Below are 25,663 nucleotides of genomic sequence, written 5' to 3'. Positions count from 1 at the left end.
GCATCGATCTAAACAAATAGTAGTCGGTTTGGGGCAAAACTTCCCAGCCACTTCATTCTAAATAGTTTTTAACAGGTATTGCAATATGTGGCCGAGCGTTGTCATGATGGAATATTACGTTTTCATGTCTGGCCACATATTCTGGGCATTTTTCGGCCAATGCTCGCTTCTGGCCAAATTTAGAAGCTCATAATAGAAATCAGCATTTTGGTCACACCAAATTAATATCGATTCGGCTGGTTGACCGTGCTTCGCGTAATGGATTCACCCTATACGACAGGTTTTTGTTTTGTTAAAAAGCGCTAAATCTAGCTCAATAATTTCTAAAGCAGTAACACTGATTCTACATTTTTTTAAGTACAAGTGTAAGTGCAGATGTATGTACGACTCTATAATAAAGAGAGACTTTAACATTAAAACTAACTAATACAACAACGACAACAACAATAATAATAATAACCACCAAATAGCCACCATACACCCCTTACACAAACATACACACACTCACTCACTAACACTTGACTATGGATATGGAAGAACAACAGAAAGAAGACAAAATGAAAAAAACAACATAAAGCAGAATGAAAAAAAAACACACATAGTCGGTCTAAAAAAATCACAACAATAAATTTATTTCGTTATTCACCACTGACAGGGATATAAAAGCAGTTGAGCATCACTGCAACCATTCAAAGTGATTTTTGTTACTGACCGCAGTGCAACAACAAACAACAACTACTACAACAATATCAAATTATTTTTATTAATTATTTGATTTGATTTCTTCATTCTAAAAAGAAAAAGACATTAAAGAATTTTCTATTTTTGCTTAGAGAACAGTGGAAAGTTTTTTCTTAACACAATCTCCAAAAATAATCGAAAGAATTATAAAAAGAAATTTATAAACAACTGTGGTGCTGTTTGTGATATTTTTTGTTTTCTAAATAAAAATAAAATACCAACAAAAAAAGTTTTGAAATCTTTGTGAAAATTATTTTCAGAGATTTGTCCAAATAAATAAAAGCCTAAGTTTTTAAAAACAAAAAAAAGTGCAAATTTTAAGGTAAGTTTTTTTTACAAAAGTTATTAAAGAAAATAAATAATATTATTTGAATAAAGTGTCCTGTACGGGTTTAAAGAAATGTTTCAATTTAAAACAACAAAAATTTTAAAGTTTGAATATTTGTTTGAGAAAGTTTTAAAGTAAAATATTAGCTAGTTTTGAAGAGTTTTAAAAATTGATTTAAATTTGTAAAACAAGTGTTAATTGAAGATTTCAAACTTTATTGGAATTTATATATTTTTAAATTAATTTACATTTAAATTTATAAAAAAGTGTTATTAAAAAGATTTTTCTTTAGAATTTCTAAACATTTTCATAGCCATTGAATTGAGTTTAAATTTAAATTAAAATTTTCATTTTTTAACTTCAAGTGAAATGAAAAAATTTTCGTAAGTCTTAAATTTATTTCAATTTAAATTCAACGATTAAATTGAAGTTTTCAAATATACAAATTTTATTTTGTATATATTAACATCAAGTGAATTCCAAAAGTTTTGAGATGATTTTCTTAATTCTTATAGTTTTTAAAGAGATTTCATTAGAATCTAAATTCTTTCTCTAGGATTTCCAAAAAAAAAAATATCGTAAATCTTAAAAATATTTTTGTAATTTTAATAGTTAAATAATATAAACATTTTATTAGAATCTCAATGTTTCTGGCAAATTTCTCAAATCCAAAATCTCTTAAAAAAAATTTCAAATTTTATAAATTCAAATCAAAATTTAAAATAAAAATATTCCCTATTTAAGAGCAACAATAATATTAAATTCGAATTCTGAATTCGTGCAACTAACAGAAGTTTAAAATATAAAGTTTCTGAATTACCTTTCAAACATGTTATAACAATTTAAATAATTTTGAATCAATTTTATTATGAATTTTGAAGGACTTCGAAATGTTTATTAAAGAATCCTTGATTAAATTAAATTTTAATAATAAATTCAAAATTGTGAGTTGAAAAAAAGTTTAAATTCAGGATTTAAGCACTCAGATTTTAACATTTTCTGGAAAGAATGTTGCCCTAGTAAGATTTTTGCTTAGATCTTTTATATTTAATGAAATGGTCATTGAACCTAGTCAAATCTTTTATTACTACGATTCTTTAAAGCTTTAAAGTCGTTTTAAAAATATTTAATTTTTTTAAATTAGTTTAAATTCGTTATTTTAAAGTTTCAAACATTTGTAAATTAGAAATTTATTTCAAATTTATATAAATTTTGAATAAATGTTTTAATATCAAAATTCTGCAATATGAAAGAAGTATTTGACGAACATTCTATTATTTCTGAATCAGACCCTTAATATTTTGGCTCTTCAAATATTCTTAAAAAAGAAACTATGGAGCCATTACAACATTTGCAATTTTATTTTGAAAAACAAAATTATGACAAAAAGGTCAGAGGAATTTGTTTGGTTTAATTTGCTTCCATTTTTACTTTAATATCGTAAAATACTCACTTTTAAACATTACGAAAAAGTGTGTAACTTTAAGTATTCTTAACTCTTGAAGTTTATTTGAAATTTTAGAGCTGATGGCATAGGTAGCTAGTGCTCTAACTCTAACTTTATAGTAATTAATTATTATTAAGTTTTTAAATAAATAAATAAATAATTATTTGAAATTTTAGTTAATTTAAGAAACATTTTAAAAATTATAATGCCCTCTTTAAAGAACATAAAAATTTATGTTAAATTTTTTGATTTTTTTTATTATTTTTAAGTAAATATGTGAAATTTCATTTCCATTAGGAATTATTTTTAAATTGAAAATATATTTTTTTTAGTTATGAAATTCAAAGAGAACATTATTTACTTTCAAATGTTTTTTAAAACGATAAAATCCTTCATCAGTTTGGAGAGATAAGAATTTTTAAAGTTGCATACTTTTTCAAATTTTATGTTTGAAAAAATATTAAAAAAAATGCTGAACAAATTTTATTATCTAGTAGATAGTAGATACATATTTTACATTTTTGGATAAAGAAAATTGAAAATTTAAAGGAAATTGAATGAAAAAATCTTTCCAAATCTTTGAAAATTTAAAAAAAAAATATCAAAATTTAGTTAAATATTTTTAATTTTAAAAGAGATAAATTGAAAATTTAAATTTAAAGGAAATTAATGACAAACATTGAAATTTAAAAAAAAATTAAAATTTTAGTTAAATATTTTGTATTTTAATAGAGATAATAATGTCATATGAATTATATTTTGATCTGGCTCAGCGGGTTTTGCAGTAGAGCCTTCAATCAAAAATTAGTTGTCTATTTATGACTCTATTTCATCGAACATATTCTGAATTGACCAACATTTTATAAAGGAAATTTTTCTTTATAAAGCTTTGAATACTAGAGTAAAACTTTATTATTTCAAATAAATAACTCCCTCCTCCAAAACCTAAAAAAATGTAAAATAAATTTTACTTTCTGTGCTTGAAATTACTATATTATTAATTCAGGAGAAATTATCTACTTATTCATGATAAAGTTCTTGTGACCTGTCGAATATCTTTATCTCAAAAAAGTTAATGAAATATCAAATCGACTTCGTCACAAATCCGGTAATTCGTCCAGACTATGGTCTTATAAGAAATCAGAAAAAAATTTAGCAAAAAATCTGATTTAAGCAAATTTTTCCATAATTTGTTTATTTATATTTCAGAAAAATCATGTTAAAATATTGGTTTCAATCCAGTTTACCTTAGTTTTACCGTTTTCCTGTTTTTAAGCCCGCTAGAATGTATTAAAATAATGTAGTTTTCAAAAGCAACAATAGCAGAGAATATGGAATTGTAATAAAACATCCATTTAAAATATTTGAAATAGCCGATTTAACTAAATTAAAAAAGGTCTTCATACTCGTATTCCAATTTAATAATTCTCCGTTTTTAAATTCTGCGGAAAATTTGAGTCAATTGTCCAATTGTAACAAAAAATTACAGTTAACTTGAATCGAAATTTGTGATCAATATGACAATATCCAAAAGAAACCAGAACTGATCTGTTGGATCTGTCAGGTTCGAAAGCTGTTAATTTACCTCTACTAAGGAAATATCAAGTTAAAGTGACGGATCTCTCCCCAATCACGGGACCAGTTCTGTGCCGGCTTTAAATTACATTTTTCTCTATAAATTCTCTATTACACTGTGGCAAATTATGCCTTAAACTTGACAACACATTTCCCGTTTGTTGTTTAAAAATAAACTTGAAAAACCAAGTGTTAAAAATGATAACCATTTAATTGAAATGGATTAAAGAAAAAAAAAACACACAAATTTACCTAAACCTTGACATTGAGCTTGTAAAATTCGCAAAAACAAGTTGAGACCAAACAAATCCAAACAATTACAAGTTTTAACACGCACAGAGAGAGAAAAATATGGAAGAAAAAAAAAAGCAAACAATAAAATATGAATTAAATACACTTGAAGAAAAAATTTATATAAAACTAAAGCAAGCTAAAAATTAAGTTAGTTTAAAGGAAAATTAATTCTAAAATTATTAAATAAACAACCACTGTCTATAGTTTAAAAGAAATGCATATTTCTTTTTTTGTAATTATTTTAAAAAATTATAAAACAATAAGAATTTTTTTGCATTGCATAAATTTACTTCATTATTGTTTAGTTTTATTTATAAAAATATAAATAAATAAATACATATAATTGAAAACAGACTCTATGTTTATAGAATATTTAATGTCTCATGTTAAAGAATTATTTAAAAAAAAGCAACTACTTATAAACAAATAGTAATTGTTGTTTTATGGTCGGCCATATTAATTACATTAATTTAGTTATAAATCATTTAAAATGAAAATCCAACTGACAGTTTAAAATGTATGGAAAAATACTGCTGCTACACCAAAGCAGTCAAAGACAACATTTATGTAATTTTAAATGGCAAAAAGAGAAAAAACAAACAAAGAAACAAACATGTAATCATCATCTTGAACAAAATTCTAACAATTTATGGGGTTTTAATGTCAAACTTGTAAGAAACAAAATTAATTAAAGGTTAAACCAAACAAGTTCTTGTGAGTTAGTCACACTGCTACTGAAAACTATTATAACAGATAATAACATACATATATGTTCAGTACATTTTAAATATTGTTTTTTATAAAATTTGTTAAGTTAAAATTTTAACACTTGTTTTTAATTTCAAATTAATAAAATTTTATCAATTCTTAGTTTTAAATGGGAATTGAAACAGGTCTATGTTCTAAAGTTTACAAATTCAATATTTTTTCTTTGAATGTGAATGAACTTTACTTTGTAAACAAAAAAATATGGCAATATCTTAACAAATAACAGTTTTTCTTTGTTTATGTTCTTCTTCATTCACTATTTCTATTAGTTTGAGTTCGCCATATTTAAAAAGAGAGATAGAGAGTAATGTTAAAGTAATACACATTGCTAAGTTAAACCAAAGTTAAACTATTGCAATACCTATGTAATTTGTTGTTGTATTAGAGCTTTTGAGAGTAAATAAGTCCTGTGTAATTTGTTAAATTAATTTTGCCACACTATTTATACTAAACTCTGAATTTGCTAGTCAATGTGAACACACTTTTAGTTCAAGTTGAATACGAACCAACATACGACCATCATAATTTGTTAAATGTATAAAAAAAAAAATAAGTGAACATCGAACAAAATCTTGAGTTTTTATGTGTTTTATCTAAATCTTTTTTATTGCACATTTCTTACACTTAGCCTTAAACAAAATGTCATTTCAAACTGAAGCCAAAGAAAAAAAATAACCAACAAAAAAAAAATCCTTTAATAAAAAAATTCAAAGTCTCTACAAAATCCACTTCCTATTATAAGGAATTTGAAAAAAAACTCAACCGCAATCCAAACAACTTGTTCATGAATCCTCTTTTTTTTAGCAATTTCTTCATACAAGTTTGAGTAGAAACAAGTTCTTAAAAAAAATTTCTTTTAGAAAAAGTCATTGTACTTTAAGCACGAGTCTAAGTATCTGTTGTATTGATTATTTAATATAAATTTTTTTTTCGTATTCAAGATGATGCTTCTTTTTCTTTTTGTATAAAACCTCCATGCAGTTTTTAACATAAAAAAATCCTGATTTTTTATAAAACATTGTTTTTTTTAACATAAAAATGACGTTGCAAAAAAGGCAAAACGTGGCAAACCTGTTTCAATGGTAGTTGATTTAAGTTAGTAGTGTTTTAATCAAGTTATCAGATACCACCATAAGTTACAATATTATTATTTCTTTACATTTTTTTTTTGTATTATATAACGGCTTTTTTGCAATAAATAAATGTTGAGGAAAAAAAAATTAACAAAATTGGTAGCAGAAAAAAAATATACTGAAACTGCAAGCCATAAAATGTGTCTGGACGCTTAAGAAACAGAAATTAAAATTCAATCAAAGTTGTTAGTGGTTTTTTTTAATGCACTTGGAGAAATTATATAAAACAATTTTGAATTCTAAAAAAGTTTAAGGAAATATTAAAAACTTGTATCTAATAATTTAGTTTTATGCAAAATATTTTTGCAAATCAATCACCCCTATCGCGAATCAATACTTCACACGAAATATGTTCCCATTTTTCGTTCATAAACTTTGTTCACGTTAAAAAATTGCCCATGTTGTGAAATTTTTAGATGAAATTTTGTAAACAATAAACAGCTGCTACGAACAAAATCAACTATTGTGAATGAAAAGTTTAGGGGAATATCACGATAGCAATTTTCCCTTCGAGGGAATTAAATATTTCATGGGAACATAAATTTTACATGTTTTTCACGATAGGGGTGAATATTTCACATGAAATATGTTCCCTTTTCCCATTTTTCGTTCATCGTTCATGTTTACGTGAAAAAATTGCACTTGTTAAGAGATTTTTAAATGCAATTTCGTAAACTATAAACAGCTGTTACCAACAAACTCAACTATTGTGATTGAAAAGTTCATGGGCATATCACGATAGCAATTTTCCCTTCGAGGGAAATGAATATTTCATGGGAACATAAATTTCCTATATTATTGCCGATAGGGGTGAATGTTTTTTGTCATTTAGGTAATGGAAAAACATTTTCAATTTTAAAAAACTACTAAAATGACACTAAAATCAAACTATGGTGAAGTTAATGTGACCCAGAGTCTATGGCGGGAATCGAAACCGCAACCCTTGCATTGATAGTCCAGCATTGATACCGGGGCACACGTGCATGCCCTATGCAGGGGGTCAATTGACATCTTTGGATTAGAATGATACTGTCTGATAGCTTTAGGATGGGTTCACATACCGGTTAAATAGAGTAAGTTAACTTACTAGCTACCCAACTGATTACTAGTTATTTTAACATGTACGGGTGCTAATTAACCTCAAATAATTAGTTAAAAATACATATCATAGGCAGTCCAATAACCGATAGCTTTTAAACAAACCATCCTCCGAAAATTCTGTTGACTAAAATAACTACTTTCTGAAGTGCACTACAAAATAAAGTGACTACCCTATAGGATACTTAGAGACACTAAAGTGGCAATTGACTTCATTGCTTGTTAACAAACCATCTTCCTACAACTCTCCAATAGATTACTTATGTTAAGTAAAATAACAATACTTTCTAAAGCGCTTTACAAAATTAACGTTTAAAGTGACTACACTCTAAGTTACTTAGAGACACTAAAGTGGCAATTGATTTCACACTAGATTAGACAGAATTTCAGTATAATTAAGCAAAAAGAAAATAACTTTGCGAGAATTATATCAACACAATTTGTATAAAATCAGTTTGTACGAATTACTCACACACCGTTTAAAGTGACTACACTCTATATTACTTAGAGGCACTAAAGTGGCAATGTACTTCATGCTTGATTACCTGGGATATATAAAGTAACCAATTGACTTCACTCTGCACTACAAAGAGTACATATGAGTCAAATGACCCAAAATATATAAATTAGATTCAGCCAGGTGATCAGACATTAGTGCCAATTGACTACTTGCTTAACTGCCAGGTATTTGTATAAAATCACACAACATTTAAAGTGACTACACTCTAGAATACTTAGAGACACTTAAGTGACAATTAACTTCATGCTAGATTACCGGGGATGTATAAAGTGTTAAATGATCCAAAATATATAGTAAATTGAAGTCAGCCAAATGATCAGACATTAGTGGCAATTACTGGCTATAAGTTAGACATTAACTACTTGCTTAACTGCTGGAAAATGGCGTAATTAATTCAAGTTTATTCAAGCTTTTCTTAAATGTGCCCCTCCTTAAGCTTATCACCCAGATATTCTTTATGTATCATTGCTAAAATCTTTTAAATTGGATATTTTTTTTGAAACTTTGTATTAATTTTTGAGTTTTATTATAAAAAAAAACATTCAAATATTCCGCTCATTAGAAATGTGTGATGTGATGAATAGATAAATAATACAATTTACATACAATAAATATTTATAATTTGCACTACTACTTTGGCTATTCTACTCTAAACGAATCGTGTATAATAAATAGATACAAAACGTAACTGACGTAAATTTAATAGTTTAAACTTTTAGCTTGAACTTTAACAAAAACAGCTAAAATATAATAATAAAAAATAAAACCTATTAACCCAATTTATATGCAAATTATATTCATAATTTAATGCTTATTTAAATTTTTATTAATAATTTAATTTTTCTTTTATTATTGTTTGTTTATTTATAATTTAATAAATACTTGTACATGTGGTGTATTATGATGCTACAGTAAATATTGTATAATTTGGGCAAATGAAAATTAAATTTATTTTATTTATTGTCACATCAGGGTTATCGTAATTATCTATTTAATGGTTTTAGATTTTTTCCTGCTAAAATACGCATTAGAAAGAATCTTTTTTTTTTTGATTTATGTCACTTATAAAACTATATTTATTATTATGTATATTATTTCCTGAGAATACACAGTATTTTTTTAAATCATTATCATTTATTTTTGAAGTGATAATTTGTTTGTTATATTATTTATATAAAAACTTATTCGATCTATTTTTGTTGTTTGCGAAATTTGTTTATATTTGTTTAATAAATTATTAACAATTAGCATTATTATTGCCAACAAAATTGAGAACATTGTGTTATATCAATGTTTACTTAGACGAACATTTTTGTTAAACACTGTTACAATTTCATATCTAAATTAACACAATGTGAAATAATACCTGAGGTAAAACGTAGTCTTAATAGTTAAATAAGTTTACGTTCTATAGCACTTTGTCCCTTCCGCTTTTTAGGGAAGTTTTCTCTGCAATTACTTCAAATCCAGAACAGCCAATGGTATCTAGTGCCCACTGCTTCTACTTCAAATCTTTTCATTAAATCCATTTCATTTAATATGGCTGGTTGCCACTGCTGGGTCCGCCGGCAATTTAAATTTCCCTCCACACAAAACTGCTCTACACTAAAATTCACCATCATTACAAGAATTACACCAAATACTGCACAAATTAAAAGAAATTTTGAAAATCTTTGTTGCTGCTCATTTAACAACACATTATTTGTTTGATCCATGTTCTAAATTTTTAGATTCTTTTAACGTTATTTGTTGTTAATTAATGACTGCTGGCGGTATTGTGTGAGTTAATGTTTATCAACAATTATTATTTATACCCATATGGGAAAATTGCATAAAAAAACACAATTGCGCGAATTGTTTTTGAAAGCTTTTTTTTTAAACAAAAAGCTTATTATCAATTTGCCGGCTGGCTTTTCAGTCATGTTTTGTTTGGTTTAGTTTTGTTATGATTTTATATACATTAAATAAGATAAGGTGCTTTCATATCGTTGTGAAATGTTTTAACGGGAATGTACAGTGCCTTGTAAAATTAGAAACTGCTTTGAGAAAAATTCGTGAGAGAAAAACATTTATAAAATTCATAAGCTTTTTTTTAGTAAATAAATACAAGCTGATATGTTTTAAGAGGTTTACATTTAGATTAGTTGCTAATGCAAAAGTTTCTTTTAAGTTTCTCTTAATATTTGAAATAATTTCTAACAACTGTCAAAATTATACTTAAACAAATTGGATCAAAATTCAATCATTTTTCATTCATCAACTTTAAGTGTAAAAATTCTCCATGTCGTGAAATATTTTGAAGGAATTTAGTAAACAATAAACAGCTGTTACGAACAAAATCAACTATTGTGAATGAAAAGTTTATCACGATAGCAATTTTCACTTCGAGGGCAATGGATATTTCATGGGAACATAAATTTCACATGTTATTGTCGATAGGGGTGAATATATTTATGCTGTTTTCTTATCAGAGGAATAAAGTTACCGTTTATCAAAAGAAATCTTATACTTTAAGTGTTAAATATAAATTTAAAATGATTTGAAAGACTGTAATCTAAAAAAAATTTTGGTTGGAAATAAAATTTAAATTCAAATATTTATAAAACTCAACACAAATATTAACATAGTTCCAAATTCATTACTAAAAGTACGATTTTTTAAAAAAAAAAAAACATAAAAATGCTAACTTTTTTCCAGAAAAAAAAAAATTTGCCCTTTTTCCGACTTCTTTTTTGCAAATTCATTATCAAAAGTACAATTTTTGTAAAAAAACACAAAAAAGGCAACTTTTTCCAGACAACAACAAAAAGTTGTCCTTTTTCTGCCCTTTTTTTTTAATGGACAAAAGTACTAAATTAAAGTTATTTTCAAAATATATATATTCAAGAATATTATAAACTTTTGATGAAAATGTAATTTAATTTGAATATTTATAGAACTCAAAAATAATATTGTCGTATTACCAAATATATTTATATAATATTGAACAGTTCTATAAAATATCTTTCATTTGTTACTAAATTCATTTGCAATTGATTCATTATAGCAACAAAAATATGACTTTAGAAAGAAAGGTTAGAAAATGGGCAACATTTTTTCAGAAAATAAAAAAAATTGCCGTTTTTCTATTCTTTTCTGTCAAAAAAGTCTAATATGTAAATAATAAATGACGAACCTGTACAAATAGTTCTTTAATTAAAAGTATTTTATATTAAAAAAAAACGATTTTTGAAAGAAAAGGCAACATTTTTTTTCCTTGAAAAAAAAAATTGCCCTCTTTATCAAAAAAGACTAATATGTTAATAAATGATAAACCTGTATAAAAAGTTCTTAAATTAAAAGCATTTTCAATCAAAAAAAATACGAGTTTAGATAGAAAGGGTAACATTTTTTTTTAATAAAATAAAAAAATTGTTCTTTTTCTGCCCTCTTTATCAAATAAGACTTATATGTAAATAATTAATGACGAATATGTACAAATAGTTCTCACATTAAAGGTATTTTCAATAAAAAAATATGATTTTAGAAAGAAGGGCAGTAAAGGGGCAACATTTTTTTCCGAAAAAAAAAAACAAAATTTGTATTTTTTTCTCACATCTTTGTTAAAAAAGACATATGTAAATAATTAATGTTGAATCTGTAAAAATAAATCTCAAATTAAAAGTATTTTCAATAAAAAAAATTAATTTTTTTATGTCAAAATTTTTGTACAAATAGTTCTCAAATTAAAAGTATTTTCAATTAAAAATACGATTTTAAATAGAAAGGGCAGAAAAAGGGCACCATTTTTTCCAGAAAATAAAAAAATGGCACTTTTTCTACCATTTTCTGTCAAAAAAGACTTGTAAATAGTAAATGACGAACCTGTAGAAATAGTTCCCAAATTAAAAGTATATTCAATATATTTCACAATAAATATATATGAAAAAATATTTAAAAATTTTGCAATTTTTTTTGAAAATATAACAAAAACTTAATAAAAATATTGATGGAAATCTGCACATATTGAACAGGCTTTTTAAATATCAATAATTTGGAAACAAATTTGTCTATAATTTACTTATATATCCATTACAACAACAAAACTAAAATTTTCTAAAAATGGGGCAGACAGTGGGCAACATTTATTTGTTTAATTTTACCCCAATACTTACAATTCTTAGAGATTTAGGAGCGTATAAGTTAATGGTTAAGAACCTAATGTCAATCAAGGACCTAACCCAAACATTTTGTTAAGGCGGTTCCAGTTGACAAAAAAACTTATGTGCGCCAAACCTTATCTCAATGTTTATGGGGCCTATATTTAGAAAGGGATCAAATGTTGTTCATATATGAGGCCATTGCTGTATATACAAAGAATTTTCAAACATTTTGAAGCTTTGAAAAACTATTCCGCGATAAGGATGAATATGGGGGTGAGTAATCGATTCGGAATGAGAGTCAGATAAATGACACTCTAAACCATAGATAATAGTTAAAACTTTGTAATAACAAATTATGTTAAATTGAAATAAATACAAAAATTAAGTTGAATTGAAATTAATATTTTTGTCACTAAAACTTAGAATTGATGTTGTTTCAAGGCATACTTAAAAAAAAAGTTATCAAAAAGTAATAACTATTTACATATACAGATATTTTCAATTACTTACAAATTCAAGAATTTAAACTTAAGATATAAAGTACATAAAATGTATAAATCATACCAAAAAACAAAAAAAAAATCAGCAACCTTCAAAATTAGCTCGCATTCACAATCACAACTGGCATCTGAAACTTGTACTAAATTTTTCAAAAAGCCACAACTTTTTCAGATATCCAAAGCAGAATTTATCTACAAAATTTAAATAATTGTGTAATCAATATACACACAAACAAATTCATTACAATAAATTTTAATTTGTGAGGTTAACTTAACGAAAAACGTAAACTAAGAATACAAATACAAATTACAAAACATAAAACTTGTACACATTCTTTGGATGTTCTCAAATTGAAATGTTTGTGGTTTTTTACTGCATCATTTTTATCATCATCATCATTATATGATGCGATCGTCATGATCATCATGAACAAAACAAATTAATTAAACCAAAATGTAAAAAAATAAAAAAAACGAAACGACTTTGCCTAAAGCTGTTCTCCTAGAGGTCATAGCAGATATAAAATCTGCATATGGAATAATGTAGTTGACAGACAGACAGACGGACGGACTTACTGACAAACTACTACTGACTTAACATTATATTTCTAATTCTTTGTTGTTTTCGGTTTTTATAATTCATCCATCCACATAATCATTGTCATGATGTTGATACAAAAAATAATAAATATCTGTGGTCGTCGTTATTGCACATTTAAGATAAAAATTTTAAAAGAACTAGAGACAAAAAAAATCACAAATTGCGCAATCATTTAAAATGCAGCAGTGGGCTTGTCCTCCATCAGCCTCTCCACAATTCTAGCTTTCGTAATGGTCCCCCCATTACGTACAAAAAAAAACTGATTAAATATTACAAAACAAAAACCTCATGTCATGTCATGCTGCCCCTCCAGCATCATCGTCATGATCAGCGTAATACTGTGATCAAATGGGCTTTGATTTGATATTGTCGTTTGGCCAGCCGTTAATTTGATTAAATGTTTTTTATTATTTTGTAAATTGACCAACTGATCTTCTGGCGCGGTTTAAGTGCCATCAAAGATTTTTATTTGTGTGATGGCGGAAGTTCTTTTTCATTTATTTATGATTTTTACATTGTAGTCATTGTTATTATTATTTAAATTGTTCTAGAACTTTGAGGCTGAATTGAAAGATAAAATAAATGAAAATTACTTTACTCACATCACATCACCTCATTTGAACAAGTTTAAGTTCAACGTCTTTTCAAAGGGAATACATAAAAATAAAAGATTTATGGCAATTAATTTAAGCAATGTATGTAAATTTTCTTGAAATCCTAACAATTTCCTTTTCATTCTTTCCATTTTTAGCATGAAGTTCCAATTAGTCATATTATCCGCCCTTTTGGTGAGCGCCTTCGCTTTACCCGTACCCGATGAGGAAGTGTCACCGGTTGTACAGCCCGTGACTGAGGTCGTACCAAAAGTCGAAGACAAAGTAGCCGAAGTTGCCAAGCCCGAATCGAGAAAGATCGAAGAGGAAAGCAAAACCGAAGCCGCCAAACCAGCTGAAGAAAACAAAATTGCCGCTTTGCCAGCCAGCATACCAGACTCTGAATTGCCCCAAGCTGTGCCCGAGGCCAAGAAGGACGACATCAAAGAAGAGAAAAAGGAGGAAGAAAAGAAACCCGAATTGCCAGCTGAGAAACAAACACGCAGCGAAGATGTTGTCGAAGAAGCTAAAGCCTTGCCCTTGGCCGTACAACCCATTGCCGCCGGTTTGAACGAAGAGCCCAAACAAGTTGTCGAAGAGGTCCAACCAGCCGTACAGGAAATCCAACCCGAGGGTAAATCTGCCCCAGCTGAACAAAAGAAAGAGGAATTGTCCGTTGAAGCTAAACCCGAAATTAAAGCCGAAGAATTGAAAACTGAATTGGCTGCTGAGGAAAAGAAAGAAGAATTACCCGCCCGCCAAGAACGCACCACTCTCGAAAAGGAAGAAGAGAAACCCCAAACTCCTGTTGCTGCTCCCGCAACTCCCGCTGAAAGTGTCGAGGCACCCGAAGTCAAGAGCTTGACCGCCGAAGAACCCAAAGCCGCCGCCGAAGAAGCCAAACCAGAAGCTTCCAGCGAAGCCCTACCCGCCGAAGCTACCGAAAAGATTGAAGAACCCTTGGCTTTGGCCTCCGAGGAGAAACCCAAAGAATTGAAAGAAGAACAAAAACCAGCTGAAGCCAAGAAAATCGATGAAGCTGAAGCCGAACCCATCAAGCCAGTAGATGCCCCAGCTGCTGCTGAAATCAAGGCCGCCAAGCCCGAAGAAGAAAAGAAAGCCGAAGATAACTCAGCCACCGAAGAGGAAAAGTCCAATGAAAGCAAAAAACCCGAGGAATCCAAGGAATCCGAAGAATCAAAAGAATCCGAAGAATCTAAAGAAAACAAATCTAATTAGAATTGATAATTTAACATTAACAAACGCTTAAGGTTCACTTAACCTTCCACTCCAAACTACTAACACCACCACCACAAACTCACCCTAAAAACTTCCACAAAATCCCCCTTAAAAATCATCCCAATTTTTTTCCTTTTTATTACTCTCTAACATTAGCGACAGAGAGAGAGAGAGAGAAAAGGAAATGCTCAAAACTCTTAAGTTTAAATACTAGTTAGTTATTTTAGTTGTAAAATTTAAACAAAAAAAAAACAAAAAAGCTTAATAAACAAGGATGATGAACACGAGAAGAGAAGTATAAGAGAGAACTTTGACAGGAGAAGATAAGAAGATAACGGACATATAAAGGGACCGCCAGGAAAAAAAAACATCATAAAATTAGAAAATATACAAGAAAACCCCCAAGTAGAGGATAGTAATTTAAATACAGAGAACATAAATTTAAAAAGAAGGATAAATGAAAAACAACAAAAGCACACAACAGCACTTAGAGAATAGTACAGTGATAATAAATAGAAAACAACAACAACAAACACAAAATACATTTACAATAAACACACTTACATACATACAAACAAACATACATTACACCGTTATAATAGAGACACCGAAGCAAAAGAGAAAACAAATATTACACTGAACAACAAACAAAACAAAAGTAATGAAAAATAATAGAAAAGAAAAGCAAGGACAAACCCATATGATGGCATAATTTTTAAATATTTTACAAGCAATATACTTATAAATAATAAAAGAAAACAAGAAAAACATAAAAAATTATTATAATTTTTTTTATAAATAATTATGTATTAATTATTATTAAATATAATTTTAATTTTGTCACCCAGTCCTAATATTTTCTTATTTGTACCCCCCACCCCCACTGTATTATTTGTAATCTTAATGGTAAAAATTTCATTATTATTATTTTGTATTGTATTCGTGCACTATAATTAATTTTAATTCTTTATATTTTTATTATTATGTATTTACTATTAATAATTAATTATATAAATTTTATTTTTATTTTTTGTGTAAAACTCTTACTCTCTGCTGGCATATGCAATTGATTGATTTGTTTGTAACAGAACAACAACAACAACAACTACAACACACACTCTTTTTATAATTCGTTTAATTTAATTTTATTTTGTCAAATTTCATTACGACGACTTCTCAATGTATGAACTTTTCAGAACCCAACCATTATCGAGCAACGATTTTCGCAAATCTATAGATTTTTTATACATTTTAAACAACGACATATTTTAAATGTCGTGCCATTATTGCGTACTATACTGGTCCAGTTCCAGGGTCTAGTACGCTTTCGAACCGATTTGTGCCGATTTGCTGTGTTAAAAGTTTGTACATTTTGAGGATTCAACGAATTAGTAAAGTAAATTAACATTTTTTTGTATGATGATTTTTTTTACATAGACTGAAGATGAATAAAAATTTAAAATAAAAAAATATTTCGATAATTGTGTTTTACTGGGAAAAGGGTAATTTTTTTTCGATAATTTATAAAGAAAAGAAAAACTGTAATTTGGTACTTTCCTTAAACCAATAAGCATAGAAATAAATTTCAAATCTTATTCTTTACTTATTAAAAAAAATAACAAATGCAAGTTTGGTACATTTTGGAAATTCGAACAATTAGTGTTTTGGTCAGAAATACGAGTGATCACAGATCGAGCTGCTTTTCTTGATTAAACGCTTATTGGCCAAGTTATTAGCGAATTTAGATATTTTGAGTTTTTATATAAAAAAATCGATTTTTCGTCAGAAATATGAGTGATCACAGATCGAGGTCCTTTTCTTGATTAAACGCTTATTGGCCAAGTTATTAGCGAATTTAGATATTTTGAGTTTTTATATAAAAAATCGATTTTTCGTCAGAAATATGAGTGATCACAGATCGAGGTCCTTTTCTTGATTATTGGCCAAGTTATTAGCGAATTTAGATATTTTGAGTTTTTATATAAAAAATCTATTTTTGGTCAGAAATATGAGTGATCACAGATGGAGCTCCTTTTCTTGATTAAACGCTTATTGGCCAAGTTATTAGCGAATTTAGATATTTTGAGTTTTTATATAAAAAATCGATTTTTCGTCAGAAATATGAGTGATCACAGATCGAGGTCCTTTTCTTGATTAAACGCTTATTGGCCAAGTTATTAGCGAATTTAGATATTTTGAGTTTTTATATAAAAAATCGATTTTTGGTCAGAAATATGAATGATCACAGATGGAGCTCCTTTTCTTGATTAAACGCTTATTGGCCAAGTTATTAGCGAATTTAGATATTTTGAGTTTATATATAAAAAATCGATTTTTCGTCAGAAATATGAGTGATCACAGATCGAGGTCCTTTTCTTGATTAAACGCTTATTGGCCAAGTTATTAGCGAATTTAGATATTTTGAGTTTTTATATAAAAATCGATTTTTGGTCAGAAATATGAGTGATCACAGATGGAGCTCCTTTTCTTGATTAAACGCTTATTGGCCAAGTTATTAGCGAATTTAGATATTTTGAGTTTTTATATAAAAAATCGATTTTTCGTCAGAAATATGAGTGATCACAGATCGAGGTCCTTTTCTTGATTAAACGCTTATTGGCCAAGTTATTAGCGAATTTGGATATTTTGAGTTTTTATATAAAAAATCGATTTTTCGTCAGAAATATGAGTGATCACAGATCGAGGTCCTTTTCTTGATTATTGGCCAAGTTATTAGCGAATTTAGATATTTTGAGTTTTTATATAAAAAATCTATTTTTGGTCAGAAATATGAGTGATCACAGATGGAGCTCCTTTTCTTGATTAAACGCTTATTGGCCAAGTTATTAGCGAATTTAGATATTTTGAGTTTTTATATAAAAAATCGATTTTTGGTCAGAAATATGAGTGATCACAGATGGAGCTCCTTTTCTTGATTAAACGCTTATTGGCCAAGTTATTAGCGAATTTAGATATTTTGAGTTTTTATATAAAAAATCGATTTTTCGTCAGAAATATGAGTGATCACAGATGGAGCTCCTTTTCTTGATTAAACGCTTATTGGCCAAGTTATAAGCGAATTTATATATTTTCAGTTTCTATATAAAATATTGATTTTTGGTCAGAAATATGAGTGATCAGAGATCGAGCTTCTTTTCTTGATTCAACGCTTATTGACCATGTTATTAGTGAATTTATATATTTTGAGTTTCTATATAAAATATTGATATTTGGTCAGAAATATGAGCGATCACAGATCGAGCTGCTTTTATTGATTAAACGCTTATTGGCCAAGTTATTATCGATTTAAGCTATTGTGAGTTTTTATATAAGTAATCGAATTTTGGTCTGAAATATGATTGATCACAGACCGATGTATTTTGCAGATGTATTTAATAAGTGGGAGTATTAGTTGGTTGGTTTACGTGGTAGTTCACTACGTGCGAACAATCAAGTAGAGTCGAAGGGACCCCGTTTTGATGGAGTATTAGTGGACGTGGATAATTTTTATTTATGTAAAAAATTTTGCGGACTATGTATTGTTAAATCAGTCAAGGCGTCCTGCGATTTTAGATATATCGAAAAATCGATGTAGCCGTTTTCCGATTTTGATAAATCGAAAAAAGTGGGCGTAAAAGTAAGAGTGGTCAATCTTTCATTCCGTAAAAACCAACATTTTAAAAAAAATTTGTCTAAATCGGTCCAGCCGTTCTCTACTGATGCAATACCAACGAACGACATTTGATTTTTATTTATATAGAAGATATAAGATTCAAAAAGCACTATTAGACGAACTAAAAAGTACCATTAGTTTTCTCTTTGTTCGATTCCAACTTAATTTTTATGTCGATAAGTTCGATTCCAACTTAATTTTTATCGACATAAAAATTAAGTTGGAATCGAACAAAGAGAAAACTAATGGTACTTTTTAGTTCGTCTAATAGTGCTTTTTGAATTTGTACCTAAAAACATTTTTAAACAATTAAGCGACGGAAATTGGTTTGGGGTAAATCCAAGCAAAACAGAACTCGTACTTTTTACGACAAAGACCAAGATTCCGAACTTCACTCGGGGATTCTGGTCCTACTGCCTTCGATCGTGTACCAACCTTTGGACTATATTACTCTATATACAGATTTTGATAGGGTGTCTTAATTCCCTCCAGGAGTGAGTGGTGTAGGAGTAATCTCGTGTACGAATATGACACCAGGATATAAACAGAATATACGAGTTCTAAAATGAGCTGTGGTGTTGGTTCTGGTGTTATCTGTGACGAGAGAGACTACTATGGCAGATGAATTAGCCAGAATGGGATATATTTTGAATATCTTCAATGCGGTTTCAGTAGCAGACACTTTCTTTCAAAGGTGTTTAAATGAATGTGGCCCTCTTTTAACGAACTATGCAACCAACCAACCAACCAACCAGAGTCTAAAAAAAATATTTAAAAATATTTTTTCATCCGTAATCCTTAAATTTTGTATACATTTTTCTAAAGAAGCTAAAACCTACAAAGTAAATAACTAGATAAAGGTGTAGTGTATTTACAAAAAAAAATACAGTTTTAGCTTTGGGCATCCCTGATGTAAATCAAGTATTTTGTCGTTACATCAGCCATAATATTTGGGAGAGAGTCAATATTTTTAATATATTTTACTCTCAGTTGCGTCTCTAGTTCTACCCTATGTTGGGTATTAAATAGCTTGAAATAATAAAAATCGTAAGTACTATTTATAAATACTGTTCATTCCGATGATATTCTAGGCGAATTTATCGTTCATATCAAAGTTTTAAACAAAACGCAAATAAAATATTTGCTCAATGCGTAGTAGTAATAATACAAAATAAAAACCTACATATAAAACTAAACTGCATTATATGAATAAAATAATATTGTATGTAGGTACCATTTCAATTTTAAATCAGTTAAGAAAACAAAAATAAATCTATTAAGTGTATGTAAATTAAATCTATTCACGTGATTAAATCTTAAATTTCCTAGATATGTATTTACATCACGACATTTAAATTCCACCAAGTTTAATTTAAATGTTAGAATTATAATGCATAAAAACAAATTCTTTTTTAAATTTCTCATAGAACACAGAACAAAAAAATATACAAAAATTTACTGAATTTACTTGACAAGTCAATTCCAGCCACTGCTGCCACAGCCAAGTGACGTTTTATTTAAATGCCACAAAAACGGTCATAAATTCGATTTAAATAATAAAGAAGAAAATAAAACATGGATTATAATAAGAAAAATTTAACCTAAGACAATCCTAAATATACATATGTACATATACTTAATATAAAATTGTGTAATCAAAATATGAACAAGAACATTAAATTGAATAGATACGTGGGATAATTGAAAAGGTTTGGTTAAAAAAAAATTAAACAAGTTGATATGGATATTAATAAACTTCCGATTATTTAACAACTAATAACCTAGAGAATAGAGTGGAAACTATTGAGTGTATGACTTAAAAATGCGGGATTTACAAAAGATGGCTTATCATTTGAATGCGGTTTTTGTTTTTAATAACTTATATGTCATTTTGAATTATTTATTCTCTTAGTTAGTTATTGAACATTATGGTTTAAACCATGATACAATAATTGTAGAAGGTAGAATCACTAGGTAGAGTTTTCAATATTTAGCCCTATAACGTCAAACTTTGATTTTGATTTTTTTCATATTTTTTTATATTTTCTTTTGTTTGACGTTACAAGAATTGTATAATTGAGAATTTATTTTCCACTGAGTGTACCTTAAACAACGTTTCTTTTTTTGTTTCGAAAATGTCGAAATTTGTACCAACAAAGCGTCATATGCGAGAAGTTTTGCTTTACTTCTTGAAAAAAACAACCGCTACAGCACACCGATTGCTCACCGAAGCTTATGGTGAATATGTTCCATCGATTTCAAAGTGCGAGAGATGATTTGTGCGGTTCAGAAGTGGTTGTTGTGATACGGAAGAAAAATATTGCCCAGGGTAGCCCAAAATGTTTGAAGGCCAATAATTGGAGGCATTACTACATTACGATTGTAAAACTCAACAAGAACTTGCGAAATCATTGGGAGCTACTCAAGCAGCAATTTAAATACATTTGTGAGCAACAGAATTCATCCAATAGCAGGGAAATTGGGTACCATACGAATTGAAGCCAAGAGACCTTGAAAGAAGATTGAACGCTAAAAGCTAAAAATTTTAAAAAATCACCCATTTTTAAGTCATACAACCAATACAAAAAGACTCACACCAAAAAAATTACTCAAAATCATTACGAGTGTTGTTTTTTATACCCAAAATATAGTATATATATTCCAGATCGTTATATATTGCAGAGTCGATATAGCCATGTCCGTATGTACATTGAAATTAACTTTCCGTAGCTCCCAAATAACTTAAATTCATGATTCATACATCAATATATCATTTGGTTCGGCCTACAAATGGCTGAGATATTAGGAAAACAACTGGACAACCTTGATTTTTGATCTGTATGTGGATTACCAATTCATTAATATAGACGATATGGATTAGGGATTTTAATTTCCGACCTTTTTTGATTCCCTGGAATCGGTAAAATTTTTCTCTACATTCCCGGGTACCCGGCTATTCCCGAAATATATAATAATACTGTAAACTATGAATATTATAGCAAAATTTTATATAAAAACTTAGTGCTATAATCATTATATATAGAGCTTCGTATTAATTAATTCAATTTGAGCTTAATTCACTAAAATCGTAATCCGTAATTAAAAAATGTCAGCCTTTCATTTCATAAATCCATTCCCAATATCTAATTCTTTAGCTTCCTTCAAAAGCTTCATTTAAATTGAATTAATTTTGAAGTTAATTAATAACAGAATTTATTCAAACTTTGAATGATTAAATTTTTGTTGATTCAAATCTACTACAAATTGAGTTAAAATGTTTTTTTCTTCATTCAGTTTTATTTAGATTTTAATCATTTTCAAAATGAATTGAAAAAATTCTTAAGCCTTTTAGTGAAAGGAATGAATTCAATACACTAACTGGATAGTTAAGAGATAAAATTTATGTTGATCTCGAAAATTTCCAAATTATTGCATTCAAAGGTAAATTTTTATAATACAACATCTGCAAAACAAACTTATTATAAAGCTGTCATTGTTACCAAAATGGCCAAAATCAATTCTATACTAGAAAATACCAAATGGTGTGCCGCTGTTCTCCTAGTGTTTTCTGGAATCTTGGTCAATCTTGGCATTGAAGATTATTCACCTTTATTTCTAGTTCGTGCGTTTTCCATATGTTTTTTTTAAATGTTCATTTGAAAACCCCAAATAAATAACAATAATAGCGGTCTATTATTGCCGAGCTATAAACGAAAAACTTTAAAAAAATAAAGTTCTAACTTGTTTTCTTCGTAGTTTCGTCAGTTTTTAATTCCCGGGAATCCCGACTAAAAATCCCGGGAATCGGGTAGTGAAAAATTGGCGAAATTCCCGGGAAATTTGTCCCGGGAATTCCCGGTGCAAATAAAAGCCCTACTAATGATAGATATTTCAAAGTCCTTTACAACGACGAATGTAACACCATAGTAAGTCGGACCTACAATTGATTTAAATCGGAAAAATATTTTTTAACCCGAATTTTTTCCCATCAAAAAAACAATTTTATCTTAAAAAGTTAATGTTAAAAAATTAATTTTTTTTTTTTTAAATTTGAAATTAATTTTTTTCGTTGAAGGTTATATAAGATTCGGCACAGCCGAATATAGCTCTCTTACTTGTTTTTCACATAATTTTTTTACTAATACAATTTCACAACTGAGTTAGTTCTTTGAAAGAAGAGTGAGTTATCTATGGCTAATATGATTTGAATGGAAATAAAACTTACCCTCTCAACCAACATTTGACAAACAATTATACCTAATGACCACCAATCGACAGCATGAGTATACGATTCACCACGTAAAATTTCGGGAGCTGGAAAAGAAAATCAAAATAAAAATTCTTTACTTACCCGTTTTAAAATAATAACAAAAACAGAAAATTAAATAATTACAATAAATAAACTTCAACAGGTACATATTCGAAATAAAACACAATTTTCAGATTTCTTTTTGCATATAAGTTTTGATTTCATATTATTTTTTTTTGTTGCTTTTTAAATTGATTTCAATTTTTTTGGGGTTTTGGTTTTTTTTATCTTTTCATCTTCAGTTTTAAATTTACACAAACATTTATAATTAATAATAATAATATTTACACAGCATGTTAAGGGTAATTTGTTAATAATAATAATAATTAATATGTAATTATAAGATAATATTGTAAGTTACTTAAAAAGTACTACTAGAAAAAAGGGTGTGTTTTAAAGTTAAAGTTTTGTTTTTCTGGTTAAAGGGTTAAATTTAATAATAATAATTTATTTATTTATTGTATAACAAACATATTTGTTTATATTGTGTTTTTTTTTTCATTTATTTGATGTTGAATCTTAATTTAAAACATACAAGCAAATCACATTGAAAATTATTATTAGATTTATTTGTATTTCAATTCATTTAAAACTAATAAAAATAAAAATATTTATGTAGGTCTTATAAACAATGTTAAATTATTCAGGGCATGGTTAAGGGGTGAGGAGGTTTTTAATTTTTTTATTATTTATTATTTATAACTACATATTTATAAGTATAAATTAAAAAAATATTTATTTTTTATTTGTAAACCATTAATTTATATTGTATTTTTAGTTTTACTTTTAACTATTACGTGATAATATTGTGTGTTATTGTTTATATATAAATCACTTTTTGTTTTAAATTTATTTTCATTTAGTTTACTAAATATGTATTTGTTAAAGACTTTACTTAAGTAATCAAATGTGTTATAAACTAATTTACAAAAAAAATATACTAAATTTTATTAATATTAATTCAATATGTTTTCTTTTTTATTGAAATAGATTTGTTGGACTTATAATTAAACATTTGAAATATGAATCACAATTATTATTTTTTGTTTTTATTTAAAAGGCTTAATTATTTATTTAACAACAATATTTTTTTGTTGTTAAAATTGTTATAATTTCAAAAATATTGAGGTTAAATTTGTGTTTAGCCTTTATTTATAATTTTTCTTTATTTCTTTGTTTGTTTGTAATTTTAGCAAAAATTTGAAAAATAGTTGTCCTACTTATGTTCTACATAGGTTAGATTAATTTGTTTATTTATTTATATTTAATAGATTCTTTAATAAAAATGTTTTATATTTCTATTATTTTTTTAATGATTTCCTTTAAGTATTTTCTGAAATATTCTACATAAATTTTTGTTTAATATTATATGTATGTATTTTGTATTTGCAAATATTTATAATTGGCTTTAAATTTATTTTTACAAACTTAAGTCAGAGCTGCTTGTTAAGCCTTTAGTTATAAAGTTTTTTTTAAGCCGGGAAATCACAAGAAAACCTATCACACATACTTATTCGAATTTAAAAATTTCTAGAGATCTTCAGCTTAATATCTCTGTAAGGCCTTGAAGGAGGCCTAGAATTTGGCAATACACTTTAGGTCCTTAAAAACTTACTTATATTTCGATTTCAATACATTAAATTTTAAAAAAAAAATCTTAGATTTGTAGTCGGCTGATTAGAGTATCTCTAAAATAAGTTTCTTAATTTGTTTAAACGCAAATTAGATTTTGTCTCTTAGCTATTCCTTTAATGAATTCGTTACGAATAAATTCATAGGCTTAATTCCTTAGTACTTTAAACGTATTGAATTCATTTGTTTAAGAATTCATTCTTAATAGAATTAATTCCTTATTGAATCAATCAAGTTTTCTTCAAATCAAATACATTACAAAATACTACTTATTCGAATTTCAAAATTTTTCAAATTAAAGCTTGGCTTGTAATACATATTAGTGGGGAAGATTACATTCTCTTCTAGAGATCTTGACCTTAATATCTCTGAAAGGCCTTGAAGGAGACCACATTATTTACTTTTATTTCGATTTTTAAACCTTAGATTTGTAGTCAGCTGATTCGAGTGTCTCAAAAATAAATTTCAATCGAAGATTCGAAAAATTTAATATCAAATTAGATTTTATAACTTTACTATTCCCAATAAGAGCCTGATTCAGAAACAAAAAAGTAAAACAATTTTCAAATTCAGTTTTTCAACAATTTTGAGAGTTTTTCATATAAAAATTTGAAAATTGTTTTCCATTCGTGTTTTTAAATCAGGCCCTAAGGATTTTTGTTGAAATTCAAGTTGAAATCAAGTGTAGTTCCAGCCTTCAGTCCAATGTCAAGCAATTGAATTTGAGTTGTATTACACTTTATATCAATTCACCATTCAACAGTTAAAATTAAACATAAATTCAAGCAACTTGTTTTTTGTTTGAAAAATATTTAATATTTTTCAAGTTCTAAATATAAATTTGCTTTCATTCAAGTTAAATTCCAACAAAATATTCAAGTTTTAGTTCCTTAGTGATTATTAGATTCCTTTAATGAATTCATTACAAATAAATTCATAGGCTTAATTCCTTAGTTCCTCAAACGTATTGACTTCATTCTTAATAGAAATTCTAAAACCCAGATTTAATATCAAGCACACATACCTGCTAATTAAAAGCAAACCTAGTGACCCCTGACTTTTTCATACAT

The 25,663-nt window shown here is 27.5% G+C and overlaps 2 protein-coding genes across 2 annotated transcripts in view; one reads left to right on the top strand and one right to left on the bottom strand.

Annotated features, from left to right (window-relative positions):
• S6KL (S6 Kinase Like) overlaps positions 1 to 25,663 on the bottom strand; it is a 111,117-nt gene that overhangs the window by 62,607 nt on the left and 22,847 nt on the right. The window contains exon 7 of the mRNA XM_065506801.1: positions 22,878 to 22,966. Coding sequence (XP_065362873.1) covers positions 22,878 to 22,966 — 89 coding nt within the window. The remainder of the gene's footprint in view (positions 1 to 22,877; positions 22,967 to 25,663) is intronic.
• Positions 707 to 16,451, top strand: bnb (bangles and beads). Its single transcript, XM_065506802.1, has 2 exons — positions 707 to 1,063; positions 13,899 to 16,451. Exon 2 carries the CDS (start codon positions 13,900 to 13,902, stop codon positions 14,977 to 14,979), a length of 1,080 nt encoding a protein of 359 aa, XP_065362874.1. The 5' UTR covers positions 707 to 1,063; position 13,899; the 3' UTR covers positions 14,980 to 16,451.

Source organism: Calliphora vicina, chromosome 4 (assembly GCF_958450345.1).
Source record: "Calliphora vicina chromosome 4, idCalVici1.1, whole genome shotgun sequence".
In the NCBI taxonomy this organism is placed as follows: Eukaryota; Metazoa; Arthropoda; class Insecta; order Diptera; family Calliphoridae; genus Calliphora; species Calliphora vicina.
The sequence above is the reverse complement of the archived record's forward strand: the minus strand, read 5'-3'. Positions and strand labels throughout refer to the sequence as shown.